Source organism: Callorhinchus milii, unplaced genomic scaffold, assembly GCF_018977255.1.
Source record: "Callorhinchus milii isolate IMCB2004 unplaced genomic scaffold, IMCB_Cmil_1.0 Scaffold2, whole genome shotgun sequence".
In the NCBI taxonomy this organism is placed as follows: domain Eukaryota; kingdom Metazoa; phylum Chordata; class Chondrichthyes; order Chimaeriformes; family Callorhinchidae; genus Callorhinchus; species Callorhinchus milii.
The window spans coordinates 74,588,636-74,611,008 of NW_024704743.1; the positions used below are offsets into that span (position 1 = coordinate 74,588,636).

Genomic DNA, 22,373 nt, shown 5'->3' on the forward strand with positions numbered 1-22,373 from the left:
TGCTGAGAGGCCACATGAATTGTGTTCTTATTGCACTGAAATGCAATAGTGAGAATATTGACTCTCTTTTTCTTCCAAATAACTGGGTATTGTTTTTCCCTTTTCAAGGGCGCAAGCTCTCAAGGTCGTAGAGGAAAACACAAGCAATTATAAGTGCAAAAATATAGATTTAAAAGCATTAGCAAATACATTTCACTATATTTTATTCACAATTTCAGAAACATGTCCTTAATGTTTACAAAATTTCAATATCAGAATATTGTATTTTATTTTCTATACAATAATTAGGATTTAGTTTCAAATATCACAATTTGCCATGGAGATAGGCTATTTTATTGTCCAGGATGAAATATAGATTCCATGCTTAAACGTTTTCATCTTTTATTTGTGTAAATAGGTCAATTTCTACCTTTAATGAGCCTCAAACATTTAATCTTCTTTGCAGATATACTGCTCATTAACTGCCAACACATCGATTCAGCCAAATCCTTATATTAATCCAGATGCCAATTTCTGTGCCTGTTTGTAATGAACATTTTGCCGACCTCTGTGAAATTTTCACTGGTAAAAAAAGAGGTACTCAAAATTAAACTTTATTCTTAGAAGCCTCGAGATTTTCTCCTCCCTTTTAAAATGTCTTTCCTGAGTCAGGCATTGCATCAACACAATGCAAACTGAAGTGCCCCAGGTGTTACTGGATACAGATTTATGACCTAATTTGTGGTTGTGATCCCTAGCCTGCTACATATAGATTTCTACTTCAAACAAATTCGAGCAGGCTAGAGGTCAATATAAAAAATTGTATTCTGTAACCTACAAAATATTCGTTTGAATACTTGTTTAATGGCTGCACATAACAGCAAAATGATCTGAAAAACTAATAAGATTATATACTAAAATTATAAAGAATACAAAAATTTCCAAAACCACTAACTGGAAAATGTATATCAAGTTTTCCCTCCCCACAATATATTGCTTTCTGTATACAATGGGGTCTAATTTAGATTCAAAGAAATGCCGATTAATCCATGAAGAAACAAAATTATCATGAGCTTGTCCAAACTGTTACTGTTTATGCATAAAGAATTCTTTCTTTTACAGTTGAAACAATTTCCAAAGAAGCAATTTGACATTCTTCTTCCAGCTCTCACTTGCGCTGGACGGTGTTGAAGGACGGAGCTTGAAATGGCTGGATGGATTGAAAGATTGGTTTCTTTCGTACGTCAGAAGACAACGTTTTCATCGAGGGCAAAAGTTGATTCCTTTTGATTATCTGCAAGGCCAACTGCGTATTTCCTAATAAGTATGAAATGACAAAATTTCAGCATTATTATTTCATTGTAACTTTGCAACAAACTGTGAGCAGATTTGCACTTGATCTTGGGTTGTCACAAGTGCTTTTATTTCAACCCTAAAGTTGAGAGAGAAGGCACACTCTGGAGCCCCCAAGCCTTGGCTCCAACCAACCGGCACCCAATATTTTTCAGAATTATGTAACCAGGATATATTCTTCCAGGGAGAGAGTGCACATTCCATTCCAACAATCTATCTCTTGAATTTCCATTCAAGGTGGGATGTATGGAACTCTGTTTGGTTTGGAAACTGTTGAGCATGGAGGTGATGGATTTCTGTAAGTGTGAGGCATCTGCTGAGTTTAAAAAAAGTAATTCAATCTAATTCTCCAATCCATCATTTCCTTCATATGACTGCCCAGTAAATTGATGTTGGGAGGCAAGAGAGAATGTGTGTAATTTCAGAAGCCTTAATAAAATTTTGGGAGCTTTTTTGGACCCATGAAGGGACACAAATAAAAGATAACAACAACTTGGATTTATATAGCGCCCTCCACGCCGGATGGCATCTCAGAGCGCTTCACAGTAACGGATCCCGGGGCTGAGCCAGGGGGAGGGGGAAGCAGGTGACCAAAGGCGCGGACGAAAAGAAAGACCTTTAGCCAAGACCTGAAAATAGGAAGAGAGGGGGCGAGGCAAAGGGAGTGAGGAAGGGAGTTCCAGAGCCTCGGGGCATAGTGGCTGAAGGCACGGCCACCGAGGGTGGAACGGAGGATTCAGGGGACAAGGAGGAGGCCAGACCCGGTGGAGCGAAGGCAACGGGCACTGTTGTGAGGAAAGAGGAGGTCAGAGAGGTGGGGGGTTGCAAAGGAGTGCAGGGATTTAAAGACAAGAGTGAGGATCTTGAAATCACAAGAAACAAAAGGTCAGAAATATTGTTTTTACACGAAAGGCTGTAGGATGTAGAATCCCTTACCTCAAGTAGCAACAAAAGGAAATTAGACAATCACTTAATGAATAAGGATACAAGGGATCAGCGTTGATTGCCCCAATGGGGAGGCATGCATGGGAAATCCCAAACAACTTATTTCTGTACTGAAACTGTTGTGACATCCATATTCCAGCAGAAGTCACTAGATGTATAAAATCCAATATTCCATTTGAGTGTTTTGTCTTTTCCACCTGCAATTTCATCATTAAAAGATCTGTGCATCTACAACCCCAGGTTCACCACTCCTCACATTTCCACCTCATGCTATTTTGCTCCAAATTATACTAATAGTTATTTATCAATGTTGTACCTGATTTGCTGCATATCTGACCACACCCAAGATGTTAATGTCATCCTGTAATTCATTTGGGCATTCTTTAGTTTCCTGTTATTTGCAAAGTTTGATGTCCTTTCCCCTATATCCACCTCCAAATCATTTATGTATACAATGAATAAATGGCACTCACGACAGTCCCCTTAGGCATGTGATTGGCTATATCTTGTCACTACAAGACATATTTATTGACTCCTACTCTCTGCCCCTAAGCCTACTAGAAGAGGTTGAGAAAGATGAGGGGCAGTAAAATGAATTTAACAAATTATATAAAACAATTTAAAAATAAACTACATCTAATACTAGAAATCTTCTAAAGGCAAGCGCCCAGAAGCACACTAACCTACGTACATGGAGAAGCAAGCACATGTGCAACGTGGTAAACGTTGTCTCTAGCTGATGAAAACTCAACTACAGAATCACTCTGACATGTGGGTTAAGCATGTATAGGACACCAGAATATGGGTAATGTGGGTAGGCTCAACTTTATTCAACCCCCCCCCCCACACATACATTATTAAATACTCCCCATACCCACATCCAACAAGTATCCCGTCCCCTATATTCACACCCGTCCCCAGAGCCTTGGGACGTCCTCCTGATGTGAAGGCACAATACAAATGTAATTTATTGTTGTCAAATACCCCCCATACCCACCCACCACATGTCAAATCTTTCCCCTTGTCCATAATCAGACACAAACCTTGTCAACTACCCCTTCTTCCATACCATCCCCCCACCCACACACACACTTTGTCAAGCACCCTCTCTCCCCACTCCCACACATGGTCAGATAAGTCACCAAGCATGTCATAAATTACATTTTAAAAAAATCACATAAAATTGATCACAGAGCGAATCTAGGACTGGCTCAGCTCAGTGACATGTAGAGGATCAATAATGCTAATAAACTATAATGGATTGACATTATTTGCCTTTGCAGTGTAATTATTTGAAATTCATCGAAATGCTACAATGTTTTGTATAGGAAGGATCTTACCATTTTGCAGTTCAAGATACACAGCCAGCAAGATTGCTTCTGGAGGAATTTCTTTAGGATTCACCATGGAAGCAGCCTTCATTTTTTTTAAAAAAGAGACAGAAGACAGGAATGTTATATTGTTTAGGGTTTAGCACATGCAGCTTTTTATGACATTCATTCAGCCATAGGGTCATCTTTTAATCTGACAAAGCAAGAACCCACATGACGAAAACCAAAAGACTGGTCATCAGATGGATTCCAGCGTTGGAAAGATAGATGCACCTCATTCAAATATTCCTTAACAAATTATATAAGATTTACCATGTAATTGAAACATAAAACTACAACACTAAGTTTGTGGGAGCTCCTTTCCTCCTCTCTCCCCCTTTCAATTCTAACTTGTCAATCTTCATTTAAAAAAGGATTTTCATTTTCACCAAAGATCATACTGAAGAGAGAAGGGGAGTGAACCAGCTGAGAGCAGAATCAAAACCACTCCAGCGTGGGGTAAACACAGACCGGACGGACACCAAGTCACTTGAAAATTGGGCCAATTCACAACTAAGGACCTTGTGAGATACAAAGGCCATGTTGTTGTCTCCTACGTACAACAAGATATGGAATGTGGCGGAGCCTTTGTGGTCATGAACTCTCCCTACTTATGTCTGGCTTCCTGCTGATCCAGACTACAAATTGTGTCCTGGATGAGGAAATCTGATTTCCCAGGAACGGGCCAAACAAATTCCTGATATCAGGGTTACACTTTGGCGAATAATGAGTCACATCCTCGACACGCTTCACAACTGGAGGAATTGTGCATTGATGAAAGACGAGGATTGCACACAAATTTAGAAGCAGGAGGTAATTTGGCCCAGGGAGCCCACTCCGCCAGGGCCCAATCTATTGCACTGTGTTATACTATCTGCCCTAATTCTGCTTTTTGCTACATGATTTAGTATTTCTATTCCCCAAGCATCCAACCATCTCTTTCTTGAATCCCTCAATCAATTCTGCATCTAAGGTTTCCTTGAGCATTATAAATCTTTCATTACTTCCTATGAGAAGAAATTAATTCTTGCCTCAGACTAAACCCATTCACCCTGAATTGCTGGATTTGGTTTGAAAGCTGGTATTTATAAGCTTCTATCGTTAAAATGGATCCTTTACACTCAATATAAAATTTTGATGCCGAGCAAAAGCTTTATCCATTCTAAGCAAAACTACATTATTAGGTCATTTCTGTTGAAAAAGGCATGAAATGGCTATGGTAAAACTACATACAGTAAAAACCACCACAATTTAATCAAATGCTCTCTGTTCTCTAACTCTCTCTTTCAAGAACTAAAAAAAACTCAAGTGGCAAAAAAAGAAGTTTCTCTTATATGGGAGACAAAATAAATTGTCTGCTGCCAATGAGAGCAGAAAAAGGCTTGAAATCTGTTTTGAAATCAAGGTGTGATACAGTGGATGGTCAGACACCAAATGTGCACGGTGTCAATGTACTTAACATGATAGGTGATTGACACTGATGGACATTTGTGATATGATTGCTGAATAAATGTGGAAAATTAACAATTTTAGAAATTAAAAAGGCAACACTCGCACTTAGGTAGCATTCTTCTTGTAGGATAAGCATCTCAAAGTGCTTCACATGGACAATGGGAATCTACTGAGCAGGGAGCAGAGGAAGAAGAGTTAAAGTTTTTTTTAACCAAAATGTATCTCATGCACAGAGATACATTTAGATTTTTTTTAAGTGGGGAGAGATTGAAGGGGCTTCAGGAGAGTTTAGAGACCGGTGGCATAGAGTGGCTGATGGTGGGGTGGAGGGAGTGAGGAACAAGCAGTAGATCAAAGTCAGAAGGATATTGGTAGGAGAATAGGTTGGACAGTTTACAAAAATAGAGAGGCAAGATTGTGATGGGATTAGAAGGTCAGGACAAAGACTTTAAAGTTGATCCACTGAAATATTAGTGATAAAAGAGGAATAGATGAATCTTTCGGTAGGCAGTTGGTCAAACAACAACTATCTGATGCAGTGGTGATATTGTGGTTTCAAAACTCAAAATAAAGTTAATGATTCTGAGTTAAAGGATTTACAATTTAGCAAACATTTAAAAACAAGTGCAATATAGAATAATAATTCATAGAGCCACATGTCTACCATACCCCATAAATATATTATGATTTTATGGTTTGTATGTTTGTGACACTAAGGAAAATGGAGCTCTCAGTTTAGTTTGGATACTATTAAGCATGATGATGGGCTTCCGTATGTGTTAGACACCCGTTTGACCAAAAAAAAGACATTAAACACCTAGAATTTTCACATTAAAAGGTATTCTGTATATATTTTTACAGATTTCTATATACATCTAAAAACAGGCTCAATGGACTCCTTCTATTACTATGTTTTGAAGGGTATGTATGATATTTATGACTGGTTATATTACAGAATTTTTTCCAAGCAAAGGAGGAGTAGTTATGTTGCCTCACCTGGTGAAGACACTTGCGTGCTTTCTCATATTCACTCCGAAGACAATATGCACTGCCAAGGTTAAATAACATCATCGCCCGAGCACAAGTAACAGAATTTGGGTAGCAGTGCAATATATGTTTTCCAGCTGTCAAATACATAGAAGAAAAAAGGCAATTTAATTAGTGTAAGAGAATATACTTTTATATGAAAGCTGACAACTGACCTCCATTTTTTAATGGAAATAAATAATACATTTCTGCCTGGGGAGACAACCTGAAGGCCAAGAAATCTTGAACAGCAATGCCTTTTTAATGCCAACACTTAGGTCCAAACCTTGTGGGATTCATGGCAGAAAAATGCTCCAACAGAATAGGCACAAATCCATTAGCAGTGGTAGTAACGGTAAATGGCACTTATTAAAATCTAAATCAGGCGTTTAGAATCATAAAAAGTTACAGTGCAGGAAGAGTCCATGCAGCCCATCGAGTCTGCATGGCTCTCTGAGCAAGCTGCATTTTCATCACCACTGCTGTGAGACGTCCCTTCAACCTTAATCTCAGGACAATATTTTGAAATAGAGATCAAACCCTCAATACTACCAATCTTGATGTAAACAACTTGAACGAGAGTACAGATTCATAGAAGCTCCGAATGAATGTCAGGGAAAAATAAACACAGTGCAGAAACAGTGGCTTCATAAATTAATTGTCAATAAATCCACTATAGCAAAATACATCTAATTCTAAGATTCATTTTGTGCCTTGCGTCACTTAATTTACCATCAGATTACACAAACAAAAATGGTCCCAGAACACATCTTGAGGTAAACAGAACAGTGCATTAAATGTAAAAGTACCGACATTCATGGAAATAAAAATCTTTATTGGGTAAAACTACTCTAAATCTATACTGTCAAGGATTGCATGTGGCTGAAGAGAGGAACATTATGTGGAAATACCAATCCAACCTAAATCGGGTGATTTATTGGTTGTTTTAATTCCGTTTTAACAATCGATGACGCTATTATTTTTAATGGCTAAAAACACATTGTGGAGAATTCTTCACTAAGGAACCCCATTGAAATGATTTACTTTACTATTCTATTTTGTAGAGCTTTGGCAGCACAGTCCCACACAGCAGAGCACAGATCCTCCCAACACTGCTTTTATGTAGTACTTACAGCTTTCCATCTGTTCACTCTCTCCTTTGTCAGATCCTGAAAAATATGCAGGTGTTTCAATTCAGCCACATTTTTAAACCAACATATGTTTACGTGCAAATATTTCACAAGTTGTATGTATTTCTATGTCTTCCTGTGCACAGCAGTAAATCTGCCTTACATCACTTATGATGCACTATATTTTCTAACCAAATCATGATAAACTATAATATCACATTACTGGTCACAGGCATGTCCATGAATTTTACATTGGTAGGAATCTTTGCATAGTAGTTTGTCCATTTGTTTGCAGTGCCTTAAGCATTTGTCTTACGTCGCTACCTCTGGAGCATATTATAATCCTTGTAGTTGGAATAGCGCCTTTCACATTGGAAAATGTCCTAAAGCACTTCCAATAGTATACTGTAAAGTGCAGTGACTGTGGATGAATCCAGCAGCCAATTTGTGCACAGCAATGTCCCACAACAACCATGAATTGAATGACCAGTTTTATTTTGGGGATTGTTGGCCAGGACTCATGGAGAGAACCCCCTTCTCTTTTTGAGTAGTGCCATGGGATCTTTAACATCCACTCAAACAGGCAGACGCACCTCAGTTTAATGTCTCATCCAAAGGACGGCACCTCCAACAACTCAAAACACCTCCAGCACTGCATTCTCCTATTCTTTTCAACCTAGGTGTACTCTATCAATCTTGGGATTCCCATTAAAAATAATCTGCAGCAAATGCTTCATTTCCATCCTTTCTACATAGTGTACAATTTGTTCCATGTATCAGGCTACCAACACAGAAGCAAAGAGGAAGATTTGCCTGCCCTGTGGGCCATGCTGCTGGTTTTAAAGGTTTTGCCCATGGGCTGGGATCTATCTTCAAGAGTACATTGGGTGGCTGAAGGAAATGGTCAATCTGGAGGTAGGTGAAAAAACAAAGTAGGGATTTTAGCCCTGCACCTAATGAGTATTTTGAGTTTCACCTTTCACTAACTTGGCTATCTTATTTATAATCAAAACAATGGTACAGTTGTAATTCCATATGTATGTGTATACAATAAAGGCACACCTTTATGCACCTTTCAAATAATTCAACAACCACTTGCATTTATATAGCGCTCTCCACACCAGGTAGTGTCCCAGAGCGCTTAACAATTCCATCTAGAAGCCTCAAGCAACCTCAGTATGAGTCTTATTCAGGTTCTTGGACATTTGCGCTTGCTCACTGTGCAAGGAGGGCGAGTATAAATCCAAAATCAAGAACAAAAATGCAAGGAAATTTGTGGTACATCTCAAACTTAAGTGTGGATTTCACCTCCACAACACATCAAAGATCAAACTAACAGAGATCCCTTACCTTCTTTGCTACCATAGCTGTTGTTTGCAGAATGAACGCTACAATTGTTTCAGCTACTCTGACTGACTTCTGAATGCTTTTCAAATAGTTTGGCCAAGAGCCAGGAAGCAACATCAGCAGCTCCAGTTTGATTTAAATGTCCCAAATGACTTTAAAGTAGTTTAAATGAGTAATTTGATTGTTATAGGAAAGCAGTGTTATAGTGAATTCAAATCATTACACAAACTGGGGCCAAGTTTGAACTCTTACAATGAGTTCTCAGTCAACAATATCAACAGTCTTGCTGTATTCATATTATTCACTAAGAGCTCCTTGTTTCATACAAGTCAAGTCGAAGTAGAAGCAGATTGGAAATTGAACCAGGACCCAAATCTAAAAATTCAATAAAATATGAAATCATTAACCTTGATCCTGTTCATTTGAAGAAATCCCAAGGAACACATCAGTAATATTCTCAGGGTTCAAGTGAGTGATAGCGTCAGAGATTCTGTCCAAAGAGATCAGAGATTCTGCTGCGTACAAGTGACCGAGAAACCTAAAAAATATTACAAAAAGTCACAATCACAAACTCCGTTTAAAAGTTGCATGTGTATAATAAACTGCTTCAAGCAATACAAAATAATGTGGAAACAAAGGAATTACAGTAGCACTCTGTTATAATGCGATAGCTGAGGGTCCATAAAATCCTACCCTCTGGATCTTAACGTGACTGATCAGATAACTCGTGGCATCACTGAGTATGTGTGTAGAAAGCTTGTCAGCTTTCAGGTATCATGTAAGAATCTTCATTTCCTGCATGCAGAATGTGCTAGTCATGCCGTTGCAATACCCAACCTAACTTACTCACAATGTAATGAACAACCAACAACGTGCACTCACCAACATGCAAAAACTCTCCTAGATAGTTAATACATTTCCACCTCAATGCTTTCATTAAAGCATTTCTAAACTGCAACCTAGATTCGGAAGCGATTTTGTAAAAAAAACCAGCAAGCAAAATGAAAAGAAAAACACTAATATCAAGTTACAATGATTCAATGCAAATTTATATTTATACAGCACTTTTCATGTCAGGAGGATGTCCCAAAGTACCACTGATGCCTCACTGGCAGAAAAAATCACTGTGTGATCTAAATTGTGTCTCCGGCAGAGATCCACCTAGATTACACCAGCTCACAAGTCCTCAGCTCTCCTAAGTTCTCAGGAACCACACAAAGTTCTTGGGAGATTTTAAAATTTAGTTGTGTGATGTACATTGCACTCCTTTTTTGGAAATATAGTTTGCAAGACACGGCACATTTCCTGGCACCAGTAATGCCTGTGTGCTTTTTGAACCCCAATGCCTAATCTGTTGTCATGCAACATGCAAGATTTTGGAGACCACATAGATGATTTTTTTTTCTAATTTTAATTCAAAAATGGTACCTTGAAAAAGATGTTAAATGGATCATAATGAAGTCACCTTTTATGTGATATCGTAGTGAAGTCATTTGTTTTGAATATTTCAATACTTCATTATTTAGTGTCTTGCTTGCTACTTACTTTAGAGATCCAGATAGTTTGGGTTGTTGTAGAAGCTTCTCTGCATGATTTAAGGCCACAAGGTTATCACCAAGAGCAAGAGCGACATATGCACTGCCAGCCAGTATGGAACACCTAAGTGAAAGAAAGCGAAAGTTTTGAAATATAACATTACTGTAATGCTGCTCTGTCTCTGCGCTCCTGTATTTCATGGGAATCTCACTTCTCCAGTCCAAAGAAGATTATTGGCACACAATTCAATCCTTGGCAATTTCTGGCATACAGGTTTTAAAGCACACACTCTGAGCTCAACTGGCACTGAATCGCCGCTCTCAGGCAACAGCAAATATCGCTAGTGCTAGAAAAAAACATTGGCTCAATCACTGCACTGGAATTGGAAGGGGAAACAGTTTTTAGTAATCGACTCAAATTGCGACGTTTCTTAATAGATTTGATAACACAAAAAATCTGTCAATAAAGATCACACACATTTCTAGGATAACAGTATGCAGAACTGTGTTCTCAGGAACCACACAAACTCTTGGGAGAGTTTTAAATTTAGTGACAAGGACACTATGCAATATGGAATTAAGGGTAAAGAAAAATAAAGACAGACTTACCGCAGATTTTCCAGTTCCGGCTTCTTTAGAGGAGAAGATGGTGGACCTGGAATAAACTTATCTCCTTCATGAACCTTACCACTGTAAAATGAGGGGGTAAAGGAGCAGATCAATAAACACTGACCATTGTATTACTAAGTAAAACTCACATAAGTCTGATTTGTATACATCGTATAATTGTCCCTAAGTCATATATCTGCCCAAGTCCCATTCAAGTATTTATATTGTATGCAAGTTTGACATAACTCATACTTTGCATAAATCATACTAAATGTATGGGCCCAACTGATACAACTTACGTGAGGTTTACTGTGCTAGATTATTATTCGTGGCATTATTTTAGTCAAAAACCATAGTAGGGGTACTACCTGTGTAGAGATATGGTTTATTTATAAATGTCATTGACAAAATGAGTCAAATGGCTTCTTTCTGGGCTGTAAATATATTAAAGTGACAGGATCATGTTTCTGAAAGATTCATGGTAAGATCCTACAATAACAGAACAATTACAAAGTTCATCATAAATGTGGTACTGATCAATCATTTATACATTGGTCTTTATACTCAATTAAATGCCAATAGTTATAGAATTGTTTTATACCTGCAAGCCTCACTGCTTTCACCGGTTTCACCACTGCCTGACTGACCATAATCTCTTAATCCATTATCCTGTTTGGTTTCTTGTTGATCTTCTGGGAGCAAAAGCAAGGCATTTCTTAAGCAGATAGCTGCAAACTCCATGCTAGCAACAGGAATGGCTGATGACTGCCCATCACTGCAGAATAAAGCAAAAATAAAATCATTTATAACTGAAATGCTCAATATTTAACATCCAACAAACACTGCACTTTCTCATTTCTATATAAACTAATTCCCACAATTTTGATGCTTTCCTATTGACTCAAATGGTGCAACAGAGAGTACTCTACTGAAGCTGGTGAAGAGCAGAAGGAGTTTTACTCTGCAACTAACTGGCAATTAGTTGCATTTGATATGGCATCTGATCACATCATCAAGATATCTCACAATGCTTCACAGGATTTATTGTGAAGTTTAGCGACTGTGCATTTTGTTTGTAAATGTATCCGTCAATTTGAACGCTGATAAAATTGGTCATTCACTTCATGGCTGTTTGTGGGACATTTCTGTCATGGATAGCTCTCATTGTTGACCAAGACACCAGGAAACTCGCTTCTCTTTTCAAAAAAAGCCTCGGGAACTTTAACATCCACCTGAACAGGTATCAAAAGACAAAATCTCTACAGCGCTCCCCCAGCACTGCACTGGAGTGTCAGTCTAGACCAGGGGTCTCCAACCGCTCGATCGCTGCTAGGTGGTACTGTCGCACAGACAAGAGGAAGGAGTAATTGAACTGCATCATTTTGGAGTCAAATTGAAACAAAGCCAGATGCATTAAGTATTTCATGTATCTTGAAATAAAACATAAAATATTTATAAAATATAAATATAATAAAAATATAAACTTTTAAATGGTTAAATTGCTGTTTAACTAAAATTAAATATCACCCTGCCTCTTGTTTTTAATTGGGCACGTGAGACCCCACCTCGGGGCGATCAACAGGTTGGAGAGCGCTGGTCTAGACAATGAGCTCAAAGTTAGAACGTGGGGTTGGAACCACAATCTTCTGACAGAGGCAAGAGTACTCCAATGAGCCAGACCGATACCAATGTCTAGGGAGTTCCCAATACTGATATTGGGTACTCAACCTATTAAATTTTCCACTGACCTAACAATCTTTTACCCAGCAAGCACAAAAATGGAACTTTTAAAAAAAATATTGTGGAACATCACTATTTTCGTAATATCAGAATGAAGGAACGCACAGGTTAGAGTGCTTATCTTTGAAGCAATTCATGAATAACTTGATAGTCACAAATAACACAATAAGCAAACAATATTACAAAAGGCATATGATTTGAGAGAACTAAAAATAAACAAGAATTATTAATGGGATAAGCTGGGATTGTTCTCCTTAGAGCAGAGAAGGTTAAGGCGAAATTTAATAGAGGTGTTCAAAATGATGAGGAGTTTTGATAGATAGGGAGAAACAGCTTCCAGTGGCAGGCGGGTCAGTATCCAGGGCACATAGATTAAGATAATTGGCAAAAGAACCAGAAGGGCGATGAGGACATTTTTTTTACTCAGAGTTGTTAAAGTCTGGAATGCACTGCCTGAAAGGGTGGCAGAAATAGATTCAATGTTTCAAAAGGTAATTACATAGGTACTTCGAAAGGAAAAAATTGTGGGGTTATGGGGAATGACCGGGGCTGATTTGGTAGCTCTTCCAAAGAGCCAGTACAGGTACGATGGGCCGAATGGCCTCCTTCTGTAATATTCTATAATTAATATATAATTTGTGCCACCAAAATTGGAATAGATCACAGGAATGTGGTACACACCACAACTGTGTGGTTTTCAATAGCCTAGAATACGTATCTTTCAAAATTGTGCAAATGTATATGTAAAAAAAAAAGCCGTCTCTTCACTCCATCTTAAAATTTTGGTTCAGTTCCTTCCCCAGATAGATTGCAAATAATCTATTTACGGAAAAAGCCAAGACTCCGATGAGCATCCTGAGTTAAAACTGCAGTATGATCTAACCCAGGCTGATAGGAAAGCAATTAAAGGACAGAAAACAAGATTACCTCATACATAAGGCAAGCTGATGAGTAGATGGGAATGTGCTGCTCAAGATGTATTTCCAAACAAAGAATGAAAAGATTGTTTTCAAAATTGTAAATATTGATGGAGATTAAGACTGTAAATTGGTAGGGTAAATAGCAGAGATGATATCCGCCGATCAGTGATATATGGTTTCCGGACACCAGGTAAGAACACAATTGGGCTTGGCAATGCCGTGTTCAGTCAAATAGGATGCTGACGCACTCTTAGTCTGAGTACTAAAGGACAGACGGAACCTATGACCTGTATCTACTATGAGACTGTGCTTTCAGGAAGAGAGGAGAAAAGTGAAGAGAGAAATGGAGGGACAGAAGATGTCGTTTTTTCTACATGTACATTTGAAACATCCTTAAGGTTTTTTTTAAGGTCGATGCCATCCTCAAGATTTGCAAGTACACTAAAATAAAATCTAATTTGATTTCTGCCGTAAACAGGGAGTGGATTGAGATTGTCCAAATTTACTTTATTTAGGATCATTAAATAGTTCCTATCAACAACCTTTAATACATTTATGCAGATAAAGAACCTTCAAAATAAAAAATAATGAATGTACTCACTTATATACGGTGTTCTGCATCGATTGCGATGCTAAGACTATTTTACGATGGTAACCTTGCCCCAAGACTGACTGTACAATACCTTTCTTACTTGGGAGCCCTCTGGTTTCTTGTTCTGAAGTCTGCAGAGAAACAACATTGAAGATTAACATAAGAGGACACAAAATATATGCTTTGGAAGTATTAAAGTGGTTACTGTATTTATGTATCACTTACCCCTTTGTTTGCAGCTATACAACATTCTGCCAGCCGTAACCAAAGCCGTGGATTGGAATGGTACACTTGAACTGCCTCTATCAGGCATTCAAAGGCTGCTAGGGGCCTACCAATGTGTAACAGCTGGACTCCACAGTTGTGTAACAGTTCATACCGCTTGTTTGTAAGAAGAGTACACATCGGTCTGCCTGAAAACATCTTTCCTAATGACAACCGTTATAAAAAGAGGGGAAAAGAAATGTAATGAAATCCTGAACACCAAGCGTCTACAAAAATGAATGAAACACGAACAAAACAAATAATTTATAAAAGCCATTTTTAAAAAAAATCTACAGCAACAGAGATAGCTTACTCCACTTTATTCTCATCAAATATTTCACAAAATTTACATTAGCTCAGGTCACCAAAAGAATCATGTCACCTTTCCAAGTTTCTATGATTCGTTTAGTTACCTGCTAATTGAAACGAAGCTAGGAAGATCCTCTCATTCAAGGAATAAAGGCAGCTCTACAAGGACCTTCCTATTTGAGTTACATTCACACCATTTGGTTTCTGAATGAGTTGTGCTGGGAGAAGAGGGGTGACTTATTCATATCCGATGATCACGGATCTACTCAGAAACAAGCCATTTCCACACAGGATCAAGAAAGTTGTGTCCTGCAACAATTGTGAATTCTGTATCTTTTTAAAAATAGATACTGAACTAGAAATCATTTTAAAAGTAAACACTTCAAACTTCATTCAAGTGACTGGAAAACAAATCCTTGACTAAGAATAATAAAACATGAAAACACGATGGTCAAATTGGCTTAGTCTGAAGAGAAACGCTTCTCCCAAAGTCAATTTCTTCTAAAGTACGAGGTGTTGAGAACATTTGGTTTAAACCAATTAGATGGCAAGTGAACTAAATTATATTCAACAGAAACAGCATTAATTGTAGAGTTAAATGTAGAAAATGTAGAATACTAGCGTAGAATCATTTTGTAAGAATTTACGAATATCACAAGATTAATTCCCAAGAATGTTAAAAACTATTTAATGCTCTACTACCAAACCAGAGTTATGTTCTTAAAAATAGGAGGTGACAGTATAGGCTAATTATGTTGGTTTAGTTAGTAACCTATTTGTTTGTAAGTGTATGGTGAAAAGGCAGGTAAATGGGACTCAATGGATTGCTCTTTCAAAGAGTCAACACATACCATGGTCCAAATGGCCTTTTTTCTGTGCTGTAAATTGCTATGGTTCTAAGGCTAAATGAACCTATAACATCCACACACATTCAAGTACAAGCATTTCGTATCAAAGTGTTGTGTTATTAGCATTGCACAGCAGACCACAAGTGACCTACCTTGGTCTGTGCTTGATCCAGATAGTTGCATACAAGCAGCATCATTCTCCTGCAAAGCTTTTTTGAAGTAGAAGATTCCAAGGTTGTGTTTTCCCATAGCAAAATGGATGCAACCAAGATTATTCCAGAACATACACCTTATACATTCACCTGTTCAGAAAATGGTTTGGGCAGAAAGGTCAGTATCAAATCAGCTACTTTATTTCACATCCAGACATTTGATTCTGTCAAACCGCCAAATCAAAATATTTCCAAATCCAACAATAATAAATTGCATTTATATAGCGTCTTTCCTGTCGGGAGAACATCCCAGGGTATTGGAGATTCAGGGATTTATACGCAAGCTGGGGGGTTGGATTTGGGAGGGATAATGGCAAAGGGGGTGTTGGGCATTGGAAGATGAGTGAAGGGACTATCAAAGAGGAAGGTCTTGAAGGAGGTGATGAAAGGGGCAAAGTGAAGGGTGTGAAATGCTAATTAGCAATGATGTTAACTGATACAAGTCAAAATTTCAATCCCTACATAATCTTGAATGACAATTCCTGTTATGATATTGCAGTCGGCAAGATCTCAAAAATGATTGTGTGTCAACATCAATAGGCTCAGCCAAATAGGTTTTCCCAATAGGTTTTGGCAACATTTAAACTTTCCTCTACTTATTTAGGAGAATCACTTTGCTTGGGATCTTGTTGCTGATGTTCTGCATGGAAAGCCCCCATTAATGTAAGCCTTTGGTTCTGCCCGACTGCCTTTGGAATTTAAGGAGAAATAGTTACTAATTTTATCTTTTTGTAGGTGTTGCTTGCGATAATTTGTATTTGTTAGGAAGACTCCATAAGAGTACAAACTGAACATAAGAGTTGTTTGTAAAGAATTTTTCAAGTGTTGTAGATAGTATTTTCCACCACCCAGGATAATAATTCTGACTTGCGCATGAGAAAAAAAATACTTTTTACAGTCTCTAAAATCTTCACTTCTGGCAGACATTTAGCCATTTTTGGGTACTGAGATCTTCATAGTCTTAGAAAGATGTAGAATACAGCCAGCCTTTCCCACTGTCGGCCAGAACTACCCCTTAGCCCTAATATCAAAAAATTGTAATAACGTGGAAAATTTGTATAATGGAGCTGGTTTTCACTGGGTCCGAGAAAGTTAAGAGGGAATGTAAGAGGTTTAAAAATTTGGGAATGATTTTGAGGGGGGGATGAAAGGGAGAGACCAAGAGAGAAAGGGGGAGAGAGAGTCTATTTCCATTGATCATAAACAACAACAAGATTACATTTGTATAGCGCCTTTCACGTCGGGAGGACGTCCCAAGGCACTAGAGAGTGCAAAAGTAGCCATAACAGCATTTAAAAGGGATTTGAGGAACAATAATAGTAAAGGAACAAATGGAATGGGAAAAGTGACGCAGAGTTATAATATAAATTGCAAGGCTTGTGTAGCAGCTCAGGATATTTTGAAAAATTCATGACTGATGGATCAAAGGAAGAACTTTTCAACCTTCGATCTCGGATCACTTGCTCATAATTCTGCTGGTACATGTAATTCTCTCAGTTACTATGTGGTGAGTTCCAAATGTCCTAAAATGGCATATATATTTTTCCCCACCCCTTAAATGCCTATACGTATTCTATAGTAAAAGCAAAATAATACAAAATTGCAATGTTTATGCCTCCTACCTGTGTTCAGAAACCCTGGATGTTCGGTGATGTTTGCACTGTTTAATAATTTTACTGCTTTCCGATAGTTCCCTCTTAAATATTCAAAATTGCTCTTCAGAAACAAAGAGGGAGCAGACTGTATAAAGACACAAAAATGGTTATCATTAGGAAATTTGGAATTTAAATTCTGTATGTGAATTAACTGGTTCACTCAGCTAAATTCTATTTGTTAAAATACACACCCATTTTCAGGTTACATCCACAACCTAAAAGCAGTGTTTGCACATTGCTTTCTTAAATTAGATGTTCTCAAGAATGAGACATAGCAAAGGCTGCTTTGACCATTGACTCTAGCTGATCTTACACTTGGGTCAATAACACAAGCTATTACTGTTAAGAATATTTAGTGATGTGTTGTCAAAAATTATTTCACAATCGCCGACTTGGGATTCACAAATTGTCTCCTGCTAATTATCCAAACTGAAGTTGCAAGCTGGAAGCTGTAGCGTACATTTAATGCAACAAAACTGGTTGACAAATAAGACCTCAATATATAGTCATACTCCTTCCATTTAATAGAGCGCCTTTCATGTCAGGAGGACATCTCAAAGCAATTCTCATTATTGAAATGAATTTTTAGGCAAAATATTTAATTATATAAAAGTGAACCTATCAATGTGTGATTTATATTGCAATTGCTGTATAATGGAGCTTTCATATCTGTGAAGATCTACCTTTCACTTTTATGTAAGCAAATGTAATACATTCCTAGACTACTTACATTTCCAGCTGTATTCATGACGGATTTAATTTCCCGCTTGCAAGCTTTCAAAGATTTCATTTGGATATAAGCTCTTACTTTGTACTGTAAAATAAAGTAAAAAAAGTAATCTGTAGAGAACACCAATAAATTCTCTATTTAAATACATAATAAAAGTTATGCTATTGCAGGCAGTGATGCTTTAGCACTTTTTAAAAAATGCAGACGCAGGGCACTGCTATCTTGATCTGTCAGATTAAGAAATTACCATAATAATATAATTCTTATATTTAATATAGGGCCTTATCACGTCTTCGAGACGTCTCAAAGCGCTTCACAGAATATACTACAGTGAATTGACTGTATATTTTGTAGGTGGAAAGGCGGCAACCAATTGTGCACCACAGTGTCCCACAAACAATCATGGATTGAGTGACCAATTTATTATTATTATTTTTTGAATGTTTTATTACCCCCGGAAAAGCGATCCACCAATCAACTAAAAACCGGATTCCCTTTACTGCTAGGTTAGCAGAGGAGTGTAGAGTAAGGAAACTTGCTCAACATTTTGCCTGACAGGAATCAAACCCAGATACCTCGCTTGCGAGGCGAGTGCTCTAACCACTGAGTTGCAGGACTCTACTTGCAATTGTCTTGCAGGTAGAGTTCTTAAAGAAAACTGCCATGACACACACACACACACACACACACACAACATAGTCATCTCCTTATCCTCAGTAGAATGTGGATGCATGTTGTGTACCCTTGAGGCAAACCGACCTAATGTTCCAAATGTCCCAAAGTGGGCCAATGCTTCCTGGCCTGAAATCAGACTTTAATATGCAAGAAAGTGCAGGAGTCATATCCTAATACAGCACAACAATCTTGTGTCCCTTCCTAGGTTAGACCTCTAAAATACAGCATTGCATAAACCAAATAGTAACAAGTCACTGTCAAACTTCAACAATTAGGATGTACAGACCTCATTGGATTTGCCATTTTTGGTGTTTCCTTGTGAAAGCATTTTTTCCAGAACTGCGAGCAGCAACAATGCCTTTTCAGGTTGGTAGGTCAGCAGATAAAGGTCAACCAGCAAATAACATAAAGCTTGGGCAAACTTTTCTTCTGTTTTTTTTGAGAAAAGTAAAAATGACATGTTTGTCAATAGCTATTGAAGTTCTAGACAAGGCTGAGAACACTCAAGGCCTCAGCAAGTCACATGACACCAACATTTTTCCTCACAAAGAGCTGACTGCTTTCAAACCATTTCCAGAAATCAATATAGTTTCATAAAACACAAATTTATTCTTTAGAACTAGGAGAGGTATACAGCTATAAATGATTGTTATGTCATGAACAGGATCAATAACTCACTGACTAGATTGAACTGATCATTTTAAGATAGTGACTCCAGAACAAAGAATACCTACCAAAAGGCTCAATGAACTGGTAGAGTTTTTCTCCAATTGATATTGCTTCGGTATACTGGCGTAGATGGTAGAAAATTATTGCTTGATTGTAATAAAGCATACTGTTCTCAACATCATCCAGCCCGTCCATTTCTTCCAGTGATGAGTGGACCTAAAATAATCCAATAGATAGTTGCGTTTAATCAAAACTCTGTATGGGATAATCAGTGTCAGTTAGTATGGATTTCAAAAAGGTAGTTTGTAAGTGATTAACCTTATAGAATTATTTAAGGAGCTAACAGAGAAGATGAATGAAGGGGAAGTGGATTTGGTCCATATGAATGTTCGAAAAGCATTTGATGAGCTACCACTTAAAAGGCCTTTCACAAACATCACGGCACATAGAATTAAATGGTAATGTGGCCACATGGATCAGGCCCTCCTGGCAGCATCAACCTCCATGGTTGCACATTTCAACTCACCAAGCCAGTCAGGAACCTCGGTGTTTTGTTTTACCCTCAACTGTCTTTTCTTCCCCACATCCAAGCCATGACCCGCTCTGCCTTCCCTCACCTCCGTAACATCGCCCGACTCCGCCACTACCTCACCCCTCAGGCCACTGAAACTCTTGTTCATGCCTTCATCACCTCCAGGCTTGACTATGCAAATGCCCTGCTTGTCAGCCTTCCCAACTCCTCCCTCCACAGGCTGCAGATAATCCAGAACTCTGCAGCCCATGTCCTCTCCCGCACCAAACTCCATGACCCCATCTCCCCCATTCTTGCCCGACTCCATTGGCTCCTTATCCTTCAGAGGATCCAGTTCAAAATCTTGGTCCTCACCTACAAAGCCCTCAATGGTCTTGCCCCACCCTACCTCTGTGACCTCCTAATCCCCTACCAACCCGTCCACTCCCTCCACTCAGCTGGCTCTAGCCTGCTCCATGTCCCCCGGCCCACCTGCCCCACCATTGGCGGGAAAACCCTCAGCCACTCTGCTCCCAACCTCTGGAACTCCTTCCCCTAATCACTCCGCCTCGCCCCCTAATTTGGGAGTATGGTAAATTGTGGTAGTCAGCATTCCCCCCCCTCCCCAACCCCCATAATGGGATAATACAGTAACTCCTATTATGGCAAAAAGTGTAGCAAACACACTTGCTCTATTTATTCTTACCTGATTTTTGAGCTGGTTGAGTGTTTGTCTCAAACTATCTGTTGAAATCTGGCCATTTTTGTAAAAATCCATCACAGCTTTATTCAAAGTAATTTTGTAGTCATCTTTGTTGAGCTCTTGCAGACGTCGTAGATACTGATGACAAGTGTCAAAATTTCCAGACTAACATACATCATAGTGCAAGAAAAAAAAGTAAACGTTACTAGTCAATGGGAAAAAAACACAACACAAAATTACATTTGTATAGCGCCTTTCACATCGGGACGAGGTCCCAAGGGGCAGTGTTTTAGATGTTAGACCAAATATTCCTTTCAGGGAGAATTTTTAGGTAAACGTTTATAATTCTTTCCAATTAGAAATTTATGAGGGAAATCAATATAATATTATTCTTACCATTGTGTATAGACACGGCTTTAAAACAATAATATGCCAATTGTCTGTTGAGCAAAGTGCTGGCCTACTTCATGCCCGCTGCCCCAGTGAGCTTTTAGCCTATTTATCCCCACCCTCTGGATCTCTCTTCCATAATTGCTCTGCTGTTTTCAAAACCTGCTTAAAGACTGCTCTCTGAGCACCCCCCCACCCCCACCTTTTTAGAGCCTTGGGATGTCTTTCCGACATGTGCTGCTGGTAATGCCATGTGGGAGGTGGGGGGATAGGAGAATAAGTGAAAGGAGAAAAGTCTATTACTTTCATGCGAAGAGAAAATAGTAGATTAGAGGGAGGGTGTCCATCATATAACCCTATCTCATAGAGATAGCAGTTTCAACTGCCATACAAATGGAGGAAGAATCTTGCATTGATTAACAATAAAAAAGTAAGTTGTCTTTTCTGTAGATATATTTTATGATTCTATTCTGAATACAAAGGACTTCAATACTTACTGCGTAAGCTTGATATGCACCAAATGCCAGTTCTTTTTCCTGGTCAGCAATTCCTGAGCTTTGAGAATTGGTCTCGGTTTTCATATCGATGCAGGAGTCTGTAACACATGTCATTGTTAGATTATCACCACACTCTCAAACAAGCCCTATGTATATCAGTACCTGAGGTACACTCAAACTTCAGAGATTTGATAAGTATGAGAGTAAACAGCAACTAAACCAGGCGGTGATCACCAACATCCACACACCGCCCCCCACTCCGAATCACAGAGAAACTCCTACTCCTGACAATGACTCCCCCCACTCCCACACTGACACTCAACTCCGACACTGATACTCCCCTCCCCTGACTGACTCTCCCTCCCCCCGACACTCCCCCGCACCCGACTCTCCCCCCCCCCACCGTCCCGACACTTCCCTCCCACCCACCGCCACTGACATGTTCCACACTCCCACACTGACATTTCCCCCCCACCCACCGACACTGACCCAATCACCCGCGACACTGACACTACACCCCCCTACGACACTGACGTACCCCTCCATGACACTGACACACTCCCCCCTCCCCCGACACTTAAACTCTCGCCCCCCCCACCGATACTGACACCGCCGCCGCCACCCCCGACACTGTCGCCCACACACTCCCCCACTCGGACACTCCCCCCTCCCTCCCCCAATTACACACCCAACACAGACACTCCGTCTGTCCCCCCCTCCCCGACACTGACACTCACCCCGACACTGAGATACTCTCTCCCCCTCTCCGCAACACACAAGCACTGACCTGCCGGTGGCTCCATGTTCTCGTGTTTCTTCTCACTGATTTGGGTGAAGAGAGGAATGGGGGAGGGGGCGGCGTCTCTCTTCTCAAGTCCCTCTCTGAATGTGTGTGGGTGGGGGTGAGCCGCT

General features: G+C 39.2%; 1 protein-coding gene across 2 annotated transcripts; it reads right to left on the reverse strand.

Annotated features, from left to right (window-relative positions):
* Window positions 1–150: 150 nt before the first annotated feature.
* On the reverse strand, window positions 151–22,373 carry cnot10 (CCR4-NOT transcription complex, subunit 10). 2 transcript variants are annotated; one of them, XM_042332278.1, is made up of 18 exons: window positions 22,249–22,373; window positions 21,462–21,559; window positions 20,578–20,739; window positions 19,426–19,576; window positions 18,978–19,120; window positions 18,017–18,100; window positions 17,254–17,371; window positions 15,572–15,721; window positions 14,224–14,426; window positions 14,008–14,129; window positions 11,348–11,521; window positions 10,747–10,827; window positions 10,148–10,261; window positions 9,010–9,140; window positions 7,259–7,294; window positions 6,096–6,223; window positions 3,618–3,693; window positions 151–1,296 (listed from the first exon to the last, which is right to left on the reverse strand). In XM_042332278.1, the coding sequence occupies exons 1-18, from the start codon at window positions 22,262–22,264 to the stop codon at window positions 1,148–1,150; spliced, it is 2,136 nt and encodes a 711-aa protein (XP_042188212.1). In that variant the 5' UTR covers window positions 22,265–22,373; the 3' UTR covers window positions 151–1,147. The 2 variants fall into 2 exon arrangements, with proteins under 2 accessions (XP_042188212.1, XP_042188213.1); XM_042332279.1 differs by lacking the exon at window positions 22,249–22,373 and adding an exon at window positions 22,199–22,219.

What these genes read in the sequence shown, in the direction of transcription:
- cnot10 (XM_042332278.1), bottom strand. An exon ending in TCATGAATACAGCTGGAAAT is followed by an intron (nt 17,372 to 18,016) that starts GTAAGTAGTCTA and finishes GTCTTTATACAG; the next exon opens with TCTGCTCCCTCTTTGTTTCT. An exon ending in GTATCTTGAACTGCAAAATG is followed by an intron (nt 1,297 to 3,617) that starts GTAAGATCCTTC and finishes CATACTTATTAG; the next exon opens with GAAATACGCAGTTGGCCTTG.